Below are 15700 nucleotides of genomic sequence, written 5' to 3'. Positions count from 1 at the left end.
TCCCTTTTTTCTTTGATTCCTTTTCACTGCTCAGACTTGTTCTGTTGTTTAAAGCATCACAACAACTAAAGAAAACGCAACTTCATCATAATTATCCAAGTTTTCACTTGTTATTTGAATGCCTTCATGTCACAAACTGCAAGCACCAAATGTGTATTTTTTTTCCCGCTGCCCTGGTGGCCGGGATGTTTTGAACATGCCGTATTGATGGCCGTGACTGCTTTATTTAGCACTGTGGCTTCGCCACAACCACTCACAGCTTACTGTATGCGATGTTATGATCAAAAAGCCCAGCTGCATCCATGAGTACCATATGGTGCCCAAGAACATGCACACAATCCAGCTCTCGCCACTTCACAAACAATAACAAAAAAAGTTTCAAATAGAGGTTCAAAAAAATCCCCTTCTAACAACCGTCTGGAGAATTGGTTGCATTTTCTTGTTAGGAAGGTTTATTTGGGGGGATATTGATTTCTATGTATTTTACTTCCTTATTGTAGCAGCTTGAGTGGTAGAGACCAACAACAAGCCTAAATGGCTCTTCTGAGTCCAACGCACTCGGAGACTCGAAGTTCCAGTGAATTTATCCCACAGTTACTAGTATACTCCACTTAGAGTTTGATGTCGCTTTGCATTTATGGTCCTTTGTCTACAAAAGCAAAAAAGCTTTACTTAATTGGTTGTATTGCACCCCTTTGTCTTGGTCTTTTGTGAACAGTGGGATACTGGTGATGTAAACCTAATTTTGGAGAGCAGCGCAGCCTTTCCTGTGGCTAAGGGTTGTCAGCACACAATTAACTTTTGGCATAACATTGTATACTGTAACACTGTGTGGCTCCTAGGGGAGCAGGCTGCCACTAAATGAAGATACTAGGCTAAACTTATATTTTATAGCCTTTTATACCGACTGTGAAAGTTCAGTGTGAGCAGCTTTACCAGTCACATGCTGTGGCATTGTTTCTGAGTACCGAGTGGTCACATTAATTCAGCTTTTCTCCTTATTATTAAAATCAGTTTGACTCCTGCTTTTGATGTACTTTGGCAATTTTGGGTTACTCTGTATCAAATAAACATAACAGAGATAAAAACACAAACGTTTCTGAAGCTTCATCGTGAAATCCCCACTGAAAAAGTGTAGCATGTTCATATCCAGTTCATTTAGACCGATAATGGAACCAGCAGTTAACTTCGTCTTTAAGCTGCTCACACACAGTTCGCATCGCCAAAAATATTTATCACGATATATATTTGAAAATTTGCGATAACGATATAACTGACGATATAATTGATGCGAGACAAAATACAACTCCACAACATTACTAGCGCAAAAAGACAACCTTCCATTTATTTTCACTTAAACAAGAAGCTGGTTTTTATGTACATTAAAGCTTTATAAAAATGTAACAGTGCAAATGCAAATTCCTTGCTGAAAGTTTAACCAAAAGGCATTTCCACTAGAAATGGGCTGACATGTCCTGAGCATAACCATGTATAATATCCACTGAAGTTAAAAAGAGGTGCTTTGCAACATTAAACTGCAGTGTGCAGTACGTATTTTTCAGACCATAAGGTGCACGGGATTATAAGGCACATTAAGCGAAACAAAGCAGTCAGATAAATCAAACTTTATTAAACTCATTCTTCTTGCTTCCTCCACTTCTGTACCATTGATTTATTAATGAATGAATTCTGCTCTATTCCCATGTTGTTGCAGTATATTAATGACTAACCTCGTATTGTGGAAGGATTATCTCAGTTGTTCTCCTGACTGAAGTTTGGTCCGTTTACAGCATCCTGCCATGTGATTGCATTTGTCTCTAATTATCAGGAACTTTAACGTTAACTTTTATAAGTGGAAAAGTGTTAGTGTTCGTCCTCCAGCTTCACTGTTTATGTTATGCTAACATAGCTGTGTCGCTAGCGATCACGTAGCACATCATTATATACCAGCTAGCCCAACTTCAGTAACCCTACAAACGCTGCTGTTTAGTTTCCTGTCTTCATTTATGTTGGAAGTGATAGCAGAGCTGTACGTTTGAATTTTTTCAGAAATCTCTCAGTCAGAACATGCAATATCATGCTTAGGTAACTAGCGAAACTAGCGAGCTAACTTCCGCTAGCTTCCTGCTAACTTCTAACTCCGTTAAATGTAATAAATTTTATTTTCATGGATGCCTGGAAGTTAAACTTCATAGTTTCACCTGGTTAAGCAGCAATGCTGATCGTTTTATTAAAGATGAAAGAATTTAGACAGTTTTTAACTCTCAGTGATGCTGCAGTGTTCGTTTGGCCTGAAGAATACGGAGTTTAGGACCCAGATTACTCCCAGATTTAAGAGCATCTTAGTCCGACAAATATGACAATAACAACGGCCGCTTGCATGTTCTGCAAAAAATGTGCTTTGTTGTGTATCTGACGGACAAACACCAAACCAGTTCCACATCACTGAAGTTGCACCATTTTTACAAACCAATTCTGGTTCATCTGTTTCACTCAACAATCGGCCATGTGCGTATGAAAACAAAGGCACTGCGCATGCGCGTTTTACTCCCATTCTATCGCGATATTTCATTTTCCTATCGTTGCCTAACATTATACCGGTATTACCGTGAACGGTATAATATGGCCCAGCCCTACGAGTTACCATGGCGATTTAGCCAGGTTAAAGAGAGCTACTGTGGCGCTTCTGACTTGAAGCTCGCTCCACGTAGCTTGTTAACTCTTTCGCGTCGTTTCATAGCACAACCCTCTAGTCAGAATCGTAATGCCAACACAGAAGCATCTTGAACCTTCTTTCTAATGACCGATAGGCAGTGACTCCTCTGGCTGCAAAAAAAAAAGTATACATATACAGGAAAACATCCCTCCTGCTCCTTTTATCCGTGACCTCAGTAAACACTTTCCTGTCAAGGCTGAGGATACAGCCGTCTTACAGTGGCACTGAGAGCTTTGAATGCACTGCAACTCCACAAACACAGAGAAATAAACGAACCATCTTCACTAATGTGACAGCCCATTGCGCATCATTTATGCTGCAAAGTGTGAAAAGCGAACCACATACTGGAACGTGCTGCAAATATACAGAAAAACTGTTAGTAGCAACCAAAAAAAGCACTGTTGTCGAGGGGCACTAAAAACTGATGAACATGGCTAGGTACAGGCTTGATGTTGCCATGGTGACACATGAAACAACTGACTCTACTACCTAGCAGTGTGCAGCTAAATATTCTGTATTTGAACACCTAAACAGTTCATATATTTCCCACATAGCAGCCTGGATCATTTTGCATTGTGGAGAAACACAGAACGCTGGTCATTTAGTTGGAGATGGAGAGCAGCACACACTGTCTACAGTGTCCATTACGTTGGCCACCTTTGGCCCAGAAGCTGGCTTCAAAGAGAGGGGGCCTCATCCAACAGGCTACACTTTTTCTCTTCTTCTTTGAAGCTCCTCTTTTGATCAGTTCTCTTATCCCGTCCCCACCCACTGTTTGGTTCACAAAAACGGCAAATGAATCAACTCTCAGCAGAGAGAGAATTTGTCAGCCAGAAGAGAGGCAACAAATGTGTTTTTGAAATGTCTGGAACATATTTTAGTCACAGTCACCGAGGCACACGTATTATAAAATACACACAGACACAAAAGACGCTGTTTGAGTGATGATGAGTGATCTCTGTATGGGTTCCCTGTCTCCTGGAGGGGGAGAGGAAGACTTGATGGGAGACTTGATGTCTACAGTTTTTATAGAATATAATGAACTGATTTACTGAAAATTTAAATATTCATTAGCTGCAGTCCAACATTATACTATATATAACATCAGCCCAATATTGTCTTCTATTGTCAAGCTCAGTTCTGATGCTCATGTGCCAATTTTTGGCGCTTTAGTTGGGCGGGCAGGGTCCACATGGGCACCCTGACTGTTCTACGGCTATGCAGTCTAACACACAACCAGCTGTGATGCACTTTATTTTTAAACTTTTCATCAGTTTGAACTACAGTAGCTCGTCTGTTTGGACCACATGGCCATTTCTGACCAATGACCATGTCGGTGGTTCACCACTGTAATTTCTTTGGACCAGTTTTGATAGATACTGATTACTGCAGTTTAGGAGACGCTCTGACCCAGTCGTCTGGCCATCACAGTCTGGCTCTAGTCAGACTCACTCATACCCTAACGCTCACCCATTTTTCCTGCTTCTACCACATCAACTCTGAGAACAAAATGTTCGCTTGCTTCATTAGTTTCAACTTCAGTACCATACAGTTTTTTGCCGTCATGCTATGTCATTAAAATGTATCACTGAAAATATATCTGCAGAGAAAGAGGGTGAACAGCTTCATCCTTTATCATGATGTCTCCGTTACGTCCACGTCCACTGCTGAAATATACGTGGTGCTTTTAATGAGGTTCGCCAATCAAGCTGCTCCTTTTCTGACCTTTCGGTGATAAACAGCTGCTCTGCCCGGGCTTCTGTTTTCTCTGCAGTCTAGACAAGCACTTTGATTATATTGACCAGTCCAATCCATAAGGAAAACCTTGAGCTGCCCAGAAGAGGCATCACTTCATAACTGCAAGTCAATGCATAACTGCAAAGACGGCAACACACACACACACCCGGGCCATCCTCTGCAAACATGCCTCTTCCACACCTCGCTCAGACGTGACGTGTCCCATTTTAATGTATCACAGGGGTTAGCCGGATCACCTAGCGCCGGATTCATCTCTCCCCCTGCAAGACCGTCTGTGTCTTGATATAGTAAACCACAATAGGTATTGAAAACAGCAGCGGGCATCTACCTGCAGCAGGCCCTTTAGCAGCACAGGGAGAGTCTAAAGATTATGTAAAGTAATTCAGTGAGTGATGAGAGAGGAGCAGGCCACCACTGACAGCAGGTTTAGCAGGTATGTAGGTCACACAGGGGGAGGCCTTTTTTGCATTTTTCCCTTCCGTGTCTATTTTTGTGTTGTCTCCCTCTCTTACTTCTTTACTTAATCAGTTATTCACTTATTCCTTTCATCTCTTTGCATCACAGTGTTCTGGCTCTTTTTAAAAAAAATCCACTCTGTTGTCTTCTGACAGACGGTGGTGACTTTCTCACACTACCTTGGACGAAATGGGCAATAGAAAAAGACTAAAAAGAGAGATTAAGGAGAGACTTTGCCAATGGAGACAACATTTTTACTGGCTTTCGTGTTTCTTTCAAACCCTTTGCATTATCAAAGGATTGCCACTGGTCATTTTTGTAGCATATCTGAACCCCCTTCTTCTCTTGCCATTGCTGGCTGCCTTTTAATCATCTTCACTTCTCCCCGAGTAGTAGCTTAACCCCAAAGCAGATGGTGTCCTGTTCTCTTTTCACTCATTCGGAGTACTTTGTGTTTTCTCATCTTGTCAAGCATGGCCCAGGCCTCTGTAATGAGTTTGGGCCTTTTCAGTCTGTTTAGAGGACCCTGACACAACTCTGAGCCGCCCCACCGCAGCCACCACTACAAGGTTACCCAAACCCGCAGGGGAGCACAATGCTACTTAGTGTCCACAACCCCTTGGCCTTTTCTTGGGGAGAAGAAAGGCAGAATATTAATGAAGACTCTTGGCTTTTCAGGAGGATAGCAGTAGAGAGGGGCGGTCAGTGTTTACTGAACAGGCTTGTTTTCATCTCCCTAGCCCGCAGGTCACAGCTCAATGCTCTTTAATTGGCTCAGATTGTCAGACAGTGTTCCATCTCGTAGAAGAGAAAACTCTAGCTATCAAATGCTGCCTCCAGCACCACCATCACCCCCTACTGCCTCCCTTTACAAAATCCCCTCCTCTTTTTACTGCTTTGAGAGTGGCAGCTCATGCAGCTAAGCTATTTCCACAAGCATGTACTACAAACTTAAAATTAACATATGAAAATGGGTTGCTTTCCACATTTACCAGCTCATTAGTTCTTTTGGTTGGGCACTTGTTGAGCTCCACCCATTCTTGTTTTGCCTGAGCAGGGATGTCTTTAATTATCTTTGCAGTAGGCATATCAGACCCAAAGCTATTAGCCCATGCAAAGTTCAATGAGGGACTCTTTGATACTTGTTAAATATACATAACCCAGGACAGACCAGTCCCGAGTCCCCCATAGACCACCCAGTTTAAATAATTTTCCTCTCATCCCCCTGAAAAGAATAGAGCACCGACAGATACTGGCATCGACCTTGACATTTTCCTTCTTTTTTCTCTCAAGATAACGTGCCATTGAACAAGCCGTGGCCCTCCAACTGCATCACAAAAGCTCCAAACAACAGACTGAACTCAGGCAAAATAGAAGTACTTAATGCACTCGGTGCAAGACGTCGCGCATTCTCTAGTGAACCGTTCATGTGCTGATGGCTTTCAGTTGTTCCTAGACTGATATCGCCATGGCTCATGTTCATTGTTAGAGTGGAAGCAGCTGGACACCTGTGTGATCTGCTTGGGATCAAAGCTCCGAGATGTTTTCAGACACAACAGACCAGCCTGCCATGCCATGCTTTAAGGATCAAATGAACAGAAGAAATTCTCCTAAGGGAACTGACACTGTAGAGCGCAGACACTTCTACACCTCGATCGATTTCTTTTCTTTTCTCTTTCATTTTTTTTTAACTGCTCAAGATGACGAGATTAAAAAAGACTGTGAGATGTCCTGTGGCTAAAGGACAAAGGGAACCTCCTGTTCTGCTCACGGCTCCTGTCTGGAACATTAAACAGAGACGGTTCCCATGCTGCTATGTGGGTGACCCATGGGGACTGCCTCCCTTGCGAGCCGGCTGAGTTGGAATGACAAGACCATTAAAAGTTGCGTAAAAGCAGAAATGCTGGTGGTCATGACAAACACCATTTAACAATGATGAGTACACTTATCACACAAAAGCTACAGCTAATCAAAAATCCGTCTCCTATTCAAACATTGTTTTCACATTTTAACTCGTCGCTGCTGCAGTTCAAACACACTTGCTGTCGTCACTGAATATTGTGCTGCGGTATACTAATGCTGACCAACAAAACGCTAACTACCGCTTGTCTAATAAATGAATGGAAGGTGGGGGGATGTAATTTTCTGCTTGTCTGCATGCGAGGGTGACTTATGCCCAACTCTCTTCCTTCCTCTCCCTTCTCTCATGTGTGGAAATGTGAGCGCATGCAGTTTTCCTCCTTCTTGATGGTTTTCTCTCCAGGATGTTTTTAACTGAACTTCTAAAAGGCTGAAATGACAGAAAAAAATGTTAAAGAACTTAAAAGTTAGTTAACGTTTGAAATGTTTCTGATATTCCGGGTGACCTCTGCCCATCTCTAAATTAGTCCGGCTTGATCTCCGTCTCCTTCGTCTTCACCAAAACACGATGATATCATGACCGATAATAACTGATTACAGTTCAAATATGTGGAATCAGATCAAAAACCCTTTTGGAAAATCTCATTACCAGTCACCTCATCCAAGTTTGCCGGTCTCAGTGAAGTCGAGTCTCTCTTTTGCACGCCCTCACTCATAAATTTGGGGTCGCTCATCTGTTGGGATGGCAGATTTTGCCACCTAATGTAAAGTCTTTCATGCATAATTGATCAGTAATTCCAGTTATGACAGCACATCTGAAAACTGCTGTGCTGATTAAAGAAGCAGTGCATTTGTCTAGTTCGGTGTCTGGGATTAGAGAAAAAACACAAGAGATGTCAGTGTGTTGTAATAAAAACATCATAAAACATAAAACATACTAAAATTATGGATTTCATTATCTTTACCCGTAAGATTGGAGCATAACTGGCAGAAATCTTTGGCTTCTATAAGTTGTGAAATCTTTACATTTTAAGATTTGTTCATGCGTTGTTGCAAAAATTAACTAAATTTGCTAACAAGCTGACAGACAGACAGTAAATAAGGTTATAGAAGTATTTGAATTATTCCTATGATAATGTTATCGTGAATGAGCCTCGTGGCCGTGATCGTTCGAAAGTAAAAATCTGATCTCTCGCAGCCCTGAAGTGTTCTGCTTTCTTCACAAAACAACACAAAGTGGCTTTTAGTAGAGCTGAAAGAGAATTAAGAGACCTTGTTGCGCAAGTGTACGAGAGGACAAGTACATTAGAATCTCTGTTTTACGAAACAGGTCCTCAACTGGCAATTTTAATAAATGGCAGCAGCAAAACACCAGCCTCGGTGTCAAAATTGAAAAGGTGACTCCTGCGTCCTGGCCTTCAAACCAGCGTACAAAGAAAAAGACCAATTTCCTCCTACAACAAGACAACGACCCAAAGCGCAGCTCCAAGCTATGCACGAAGAATTTCGAGTGGAAGAAGTCAGCTGATAAGCAATCAGCAGAGAGGCCAGCACAGTCACCAGCTCTCAATTATTTTGCCCTCTTTCTGTAGACTCACATTAACCCATGTACATACAAATTCTGTAACCAGGGCTGAATGCTCGTAATTTACATACCAGCATGGAGGCTAGGGGTCACCATCAAGGACCCCTCAAGTCCTTGGTATTAAAAAACATTGCTGTAAGCTGTCCACTTTCCCCGCTGAGGGAGTAGTCAATTCACTCTGTTTTTCTTCTATTTTTCTTATCTGCCCTCTGTGGACTGTGCTTCTCCTTCACCAGAGGCCCATTTTTCTTCTCCCCCCCAAAAAAAAATCTTGTTTATGTGTTTACCACAGCACCCTCTGATGCTCCTCTAAATGATAGCCCTTTCACTGTCAGCACACAGGAGTCAAATTAGAGAACGAGAGAAACCAATGCTGCTGTTCCCTCCAAGCTTCAGTCAGAAAGAAGCTGAAGCCACAATCATCTGAAAATCTGAACTTTTTTTTCCTTCGTTTTGATCAGTGTTGGGTATCGAAAGGGGAGGAGGATGCTACCCAAGCTCCAAGACCGTGTTGTCATTACCTAGGAGAGAACAAAAAAGGAGCATCTGGAATGAGGCCGCTGCTTCAGTGAGCTCCTGCTGCTACGCGTAGACACGCTAAGCTAGTTCATACGACGGAGGCTGTATTCCAGTGTCGGGCACATTTCCCATGTCTCGCCATCAGCTTTAATGCACATAGAGATTATGTGGAAAAGCGTTAATGAACGGCATATCATTTGATGCGTATGCATAATTAATTACTTCACTATTGATGCCATACGGGTAACACATCCAAAACACATCTGGCACAATGTGCGTGTCATGCTTCCTGTCAGTTTAGTCTATTACAGCAGGAAAATCTGCTTCTTTGATTAATTTATAATAAGCCAGAAGACATTAAAGGGAAATTCTGGGTTATTTAGAGCTGCTTTCCTTTTCTGGTTATTTTTCATCTGGATGAGTCATTTTGGTTGGTTCTGATAGCGTTTTACTTAAAGTCACGTCTGGGATCTGGGGACAGGCTGGCAAAAAATTCAAATTAAGTTTTAAATAAGTTCATTTAAGCCAGATAATTTAAACCAATTACTACTTGGAGGAGACAAAAAACAGTTTGAAGCGCACTTGTCGCACTGCTGGCAAGCACAAACGAATCAAGATTTGTAGTCTACATATGGTGCGTGCGTTACTATTTTCCCACATCAATTATGCTCCTAAGTATAATTACGTTATTACTGATAGAAATCACAGGCATTGTGCCAAAGCAATAAAAAATAACATCCAAGTTATAAATAACCAGAAGATAAAAAGGACATAATATAATTCCAAGGCCGTTTCCATGCCACAGATCAAACGGTAAAAGAAAGCAGGGGGATATTGTTGTTGCTTCATCCTTCCTGCTTTTCTGCAGTCCTTGAGTCCCGGTGGTGTCTTGGAGAGGAGAAATTTATCCCAATATGTTGCAACAGATTAAATCAGTTTTATACTGAAGAAGCAGTATAATGGATTTTCTACACAGCTGACAGAGTCCTAGTGAGACAGCCAGCGAGGGAAAGCTATTGTGCAATGCACAAACTTTCATCTCGCTTTGAGGACCTTAGATACCTGCAATTACAACCGTGAGTGTATAATGACCTCAACCGCAGCCTTGTTCCTCTGAACATACAGAACACCGGAGCAGCCTTAGACTCCATGGTTGCTTCTATCATCCCGAAGCAGTTGTATTTGTTTACATCATCACCAGACTGCCTGGGGAGTGTGGTTATTTTTATGGTCTGCTTTGTTTGGTTGATTGCTGTTGCGAAAGGGGGGAGCGCGAAGGTTTGCTCTGGGAGTGACTACGAAGGAGTTGTGCGACTACAGAGGTAACGGGGAGGATAGACGGGGAGAGGGAAGCGTGTAGAGGAGGGTTGGGGGCGTCTGTGTGTGTGTGGTGGGTGGATGTTGGGGGGGTCTCAAGCTGCCTTATGGGAACGGTGGTTTGTAATTAATTTTGAATGCATCTCTCTCCCTTCTCAGATTTTGTTTTGTTCCGTTTTGAAGTGTTGCACTTCAGGAGGGCGCTGAAATTCCAGGCTTGAGAGTTGAAGCATCAGGATAAATGGAAATGTTTGCTCATGAAATCCTGGACTAGTTCCAGGATGATCGACTCTGTTGGTCATAAAGCATTTTGACAAAAGCACAAAGAGTCGCTGAATAATCCTGAATAATGGCTGCGTTTACCCAAATTTGAGTCTGTTTAACCGTATCCGCGTGCACGAATCGACTTTTAGAATAGCTAACATGTGCGTATTTGTGTGTTCTCCATGTTACAGATTCTCAGACGAACGACACTGGCACCAGCAGTGGAGGTGAGCCGAGATTATGCGTTTTCAGAGTAGAGACTCCCTAACAGCCTGACAGCCACATCCCTTCCTCAATTTCTTCCCTTTTTTCACAACACAGTACATATTAGCCTTTGATTATATAAAAGATGCATTTAAATTTTAGAGCTGGGAAGCTGCAGACAGCATCAGAAGTCGGTTTTTTAATGAATTCACATATTAAAAAAATCATTATGAGATGTTCGCATAATCTTCAGTCCTGATCTGAAGCCGTCTCTCTTAGCTCCACTGTAACTACAAACCGAACTCAGGCTCACAAGCTTGGCGAGGCAGCGCTTGTTTAGGTATATTGATGCTTCTTGGCACAGAAAAGTGGGAAGGGCTTCCTGATTTTCATGGCCTCTTGTAATATTTCCCCGCTCTCCTTTCTTTTACTCCCTTCTAGGAGAGACGAACGATCCTGTCGAGGACTCGGAACAAGCTGATTCAACTCTAACTCAGTCCAAAGGTAAAAGCTTGAAAGAAGCACTCACACCCGCTTACTGGCTCACACTGATGTCACACACATCTCTATAAGTGGATTCTTATTAGTGGCCACAGCTGCTGAATTAAAATTCACTTCTTTTCGAGAATCCTCCGCTTCGCACAGCCAAGTGTTACCCAGCTTCACCCTACTTGTCTCCATTCCCCCTCCCCGTCTGTCTCCATCTCCTTGTCTCTGTAGGGGCAGGCAGCCGGCAGTACGTGTTCCTTCAGGGCCAAATGCATTTGTAAATCCTCTGTACCCATTTCAGGTCTGCAACTATAACCCTGATATTTTAGTATATGCGCGTCGGCATGTCTTTGGAGATTGAGTATGATGAATTACCTGCACCCTCAACTATTGGGCATTTAATAAATCAAGTGTGCAAAGCATATTGTTTTAACATGCAGCCAAAACAGACTGTAGGGGTAATAATAATGCCAATAAATCATATCTGATAAGGATACTACACTGGTCTTATCCTCAGGTCTTCGTTGAGATTTAGGCTAATAAGACAGCATATAATTTGAATGTAGTCATCTATGGAGGGTGCTATTAATTTCTGTGAACACGCTTGTTCTCTGTGTGGGTCCAAAGAAGCGATGAGCCAAAAAAGAAAAAAATGGCTTTCGGATTTGGGCATCGTATAGTTTCCAGGTAGAAAAAATTCATTTAAGCAACTGCTACGAACAGATTGTTGGTGTTGAATAAATAGGACAGGGAAGCAGCATATGAAATAACTTGGCAGAGGTAGGTGGGTTGGTGTAGAAAGGAGAGAGCTTAAACAATGCCAGACAAAGCAGCCAGGAAAAGGGGAAAAAAAGCCTGTTGCTGGACAACCGAGTGCATCAGGGTGGGACTGTGTGCGAGGGAGATGGTTAGTTCATAGTGTGCCGTTAAAATTAGCCAGAGTACAACATCAAAACTTACTGTATGACATTTTTAGAGCAAAGTTGATGTGTTGTTTTATCTTCAAACACAAAAATCACGTCATTTGCGGTGAAATGGGAACAGAGGAAACGGATCTGCCTCGATGTCTCTGTCTGCCGCACACAATTTTTCGAGCATCACTGAGCTGGATTTTGACGAAGCTTTGAGTTGTTATAAAGTACGTGTCATCCCTGTTTACTGGCATTTACAGATTAGTGCTTTTGTTTCATTTGACTTGTATTTATGTACTCCTTTACAGTCTAATGCAATCCACAGCCAGAAATCTTGAACTCTTTTCACAATAAAGACAACATTTGACGACCTCCCCTTTACCCTTAATGATGATCAGTATATATCAATAAAGACGTGGTTTGATGACCAACAGTTTTTGGGTTTTTCCACTAACCTCTGATGATGCTGATGCTGATTCTGATTACGCCAAAAAAACCCCAAAAAAACGTTCAGTTTAGAAAAGAGCTTCAAGGGTTGCTCCTAGTACGCCTCCAAGACAGAGTGTTGAGGAAATGTCTTGTCATTTGTTTCCATCCAGGCACTGAGAAGAAAGACTGACCAGCTGAAGGGAAGACAATCAGCCTCATCTGACAGCCAGCAAACTGTGCGAAGGCCACACTGGTGTCAGCCTGGCCCATGTCAGTATGGGCTCTGACACTGGCCCAGGAAAACCAGTTACTCACAAGATGCTCACATTCCCAACTTTACTTACCCTCCCCTCTCTTGGTTAAACTATTCATCCCTGAAATATGTATGTACTATATGTATATGTATGTACAAAACCTTACTTATAGGACTTGAACATATCAACCAGAAAAGATGAGCCATACCTCACTGTGTGTTAGAGTCATACATCATTCTGCCCGAAGGGTGCAATGAGATAAACCAGGTTCAAGTCTTGCTATTTGATAAACCCACTGTGAGAGCATGGCGAAGCTGTCATTGGACAACAGCCACAGCTCCTACATGTTGACACTCCCGGCTGGGTGATGCTAAACATCAACCATCCTTTTTAGTTTTTACTGACGCCACCAGTACAGTCACGATGGCGCTCGGTAGTGGGACGACAGCCTGCATTTGTAATCTGCTTTGGAGTGCGACACACTGACACCTGCCACGTCTCCTCACACACCGCCGCAGCTTCGATTTCCATTCTTTAGTCAGATCGGCCAATGCCCCGATTCGCGTTGCGGTCTGTGAGGCGACGTGCCGCTTGCCAGGCCTTTCATCTGAACATCACTAATCAAGTCTCATCTCCGCTGCTGCCGTGACTGCAGCTTTACTCATTTTAACCAGGAAACTGTTCATTAACGCCCGTGCACATAAACGAGGATGTGAGTGTCTTTTCAACAAATCGATTTGAGTCTTCTTTTTAATTTCCCCTCCCTCCCCTTTCCTTTTTCTTTGCCATTTCCAGTGCATGCCAGGAAATTGCTTTGAACTTCACCTACATAAACAAGAATTGCAGTCTTCTTCGCTTTCGCTTGTCTTCTTACCAGATTGTCTATAATTGTATCGAATGAATCTGCCTTATTTCATATCAAATTACAAAAAAACCATCACAATCACAGACCTGAGGAGGAGATGTATGAGTTCTTGGTTGTGTATTGCTTGCAGATGATTTGTATTTTTAAGTACATGTAATGGCTAACACCTGTTTTTTTTTCCTTTCTTTAATTTTTAAAAAAGGGGTTTTGGTTTGTTTCAAATGTTGGTATGAGTCATTAATTATTTTCAGTGGTGCCATACTAAAGATCAGAGAAATTACAGTTCTTAGAAATGATGCCTTCATACTTTGATGTTTGCTTTGCTAAATTATAACACAAAAAACAACTAATAAAATTTAAGGTGGAAGCAATGGGTCAGCTTTTAATGTACCTTGTTTTGTGTCTTGATTCGTTGCCATCGTCATGACAGCAGCGTATGTTTTATTTTATTCTAATAGCGACCAGCACAGTCGGTTTCCTCTCAGCTGTGTGTGAAATTCAACAACTGTAACAGAGCAATCAGTCGTGTGTCTCTGGGCAGTCAGAAACAATTAGTCTGTCCTTTGATCTCCTGCATGCTCACTCCCTGGCCCTCAGGCTCTCCCTTGTATCAAACGAGACAAGATATCTGGCAGAACCTCTAACCCCAGAGCCCTCCCACCCTCTGAGAAACGCCTGAGACCTCACAAAAAGCTTGTTACCACAGTCTCAGTCTCAAGTTATCAAAGAAGCTCTTATCTGCAACAAAACCAGCACGTATATAAACAATTAGTCGCTGTGGCCACAATTCAAAACCTGAAAGTGGCTACACAGCACCTTATACTTAAACTCACCTTTATTTGAATCTCTGCTGCACACTTAACGCAAAATCACGTGACTGCCTGACACATACAATGCTGCAATGAGAAAAAAATACATGAACACAATAAAACACAGACTTCAACTACAGTACAGGAATGTGCAGACATTTGATGGTCTTCAGATGGTATTGCATGGTAGCTCAAAGTCTGATGGTACTTGTCATAGTTCCATCATGTTGACACAGTCTCCAACACGACTGGTTGAAATGCAGCCTCAAACAAAGCGTCCACTGTGTGTAGACACTCACTGCTGTATCTCTGCTGACCTCCTTCATACTTTTTGACAATGAACTGAACCAAAACGTATACATTTGGATTTTTCACTCCATAACACCTGTTGCCACTGATTTTCAGTCCAGTTATTGTGTTACTTAGCATACCTCAGCCTTTTCTCCCTGCTTCCCTTCCTTATGAATGGCTTCTCGACAGCCACCCTCCCACTGAGGCCGTTTCTGATGAAGCTTCAGTAAACAGCAAATGGATCAGATGAAGTGCCAGATGCATCTATCTGATCCTGTCTTTGGTGGATTTCTCCTGGATTTCTCCTGATTTCTTAAGGATGCGATTTTTGGATGCTGTTCATCAGCTATAGATACATTTTTAAAGGCTGTTGCTTCTTTTGTCCTCCACTTGTCCAGTTTCCTTATTTTTTATTTAGTATGCTTAGATCTGCCAGGTTTTCAGCTAATAGCGCCTTGGGAATCACCTTGCGTTACAAAAATACTATGTTATGCTTGTCAAACTGTGTTATGTTTGGCATTTTTCATAGATTCAACTAAGAAATGAGAACTAATTCATTTCTTGACAGGCTGGTGTTAAAGTGCCTAAAGATACAATTGCAAATTGGTTCTTTGCTAAGTTGTCTATTATATGTGGACACAGCACAGGTTCAGCACTTGAGTTAGGAGCCTTTTTATTCTTGAATGATTCATTTGTTAGTGTTAAGTGGATTTAAAATAAAAAAATATAAACAATTCCTGGGAAAATCGTCTGGTACAAGGACTGGAATGGAAGTGAGTGGCAAAAGCAGCCAAAAGAAAGCCTGGAGAACTATCTCTCAATACCACTTTAAACATTACAAGAAGGTCCGGCTACTTGGAAGAAGAATACAAAGCAATGAGGGGTGGCTGAAGACTTTTGCACAGTACTTTTTGTCCAATTTGAATCAAATTTGCTGACTTAATGACACCCCACATATTAAAAATTAATGTGT

General features: G+C 42.1%; 1 protein-coding gene across 1 annotated transcript in view; it reads left to right on the top strand.

Annotated features, from left to right (window-relative positions):
* Window positions 1–14013, top strand: part of macrod2 (mono-ADP ribosylhydrolase 2) — a 424084-nt gene extending 410071 nt beyond the window's left edge. Inside the window, exons 16-18 of the mRNA XM_076891831.1 lie at window positions 10667–10702; window positions 11121–11183; window positions 12679–14013. Coding sequence (XP_076747946.1) covers window positions 10667–10702; window positions 11121–11183; window positions 12679–12698 — 119 coding nt within the window. The 3' untranslated portion in view covers window positions 12699–14013. The remainder of the gene's footprint in view (window positions 1–10666; window positions 10703–11120; window positions 11184–12678) is intronic.
* The last annotated feature ends 1687 nt before the right edge of the window (window positions 14014–15700 follow it).

The sequence above is a fragment of the Maylandia zebra genome, linkage group LG13 (genome assembly GCF_041146795.1).
Source record: "Maylandia zebra isolate NMK-2024a linkage group LG13, Mzebra_GT3a, whole genome shotgun sequence".
NCBI lineage: Eukaryota > Metazoa > Chordata > Actinopteri > Cichliformes > Cichlidae > Maylandia > Maylandia zebra.
This window is presented reverse-complemented; position numbering and strand designations above follow the sequence as displayed.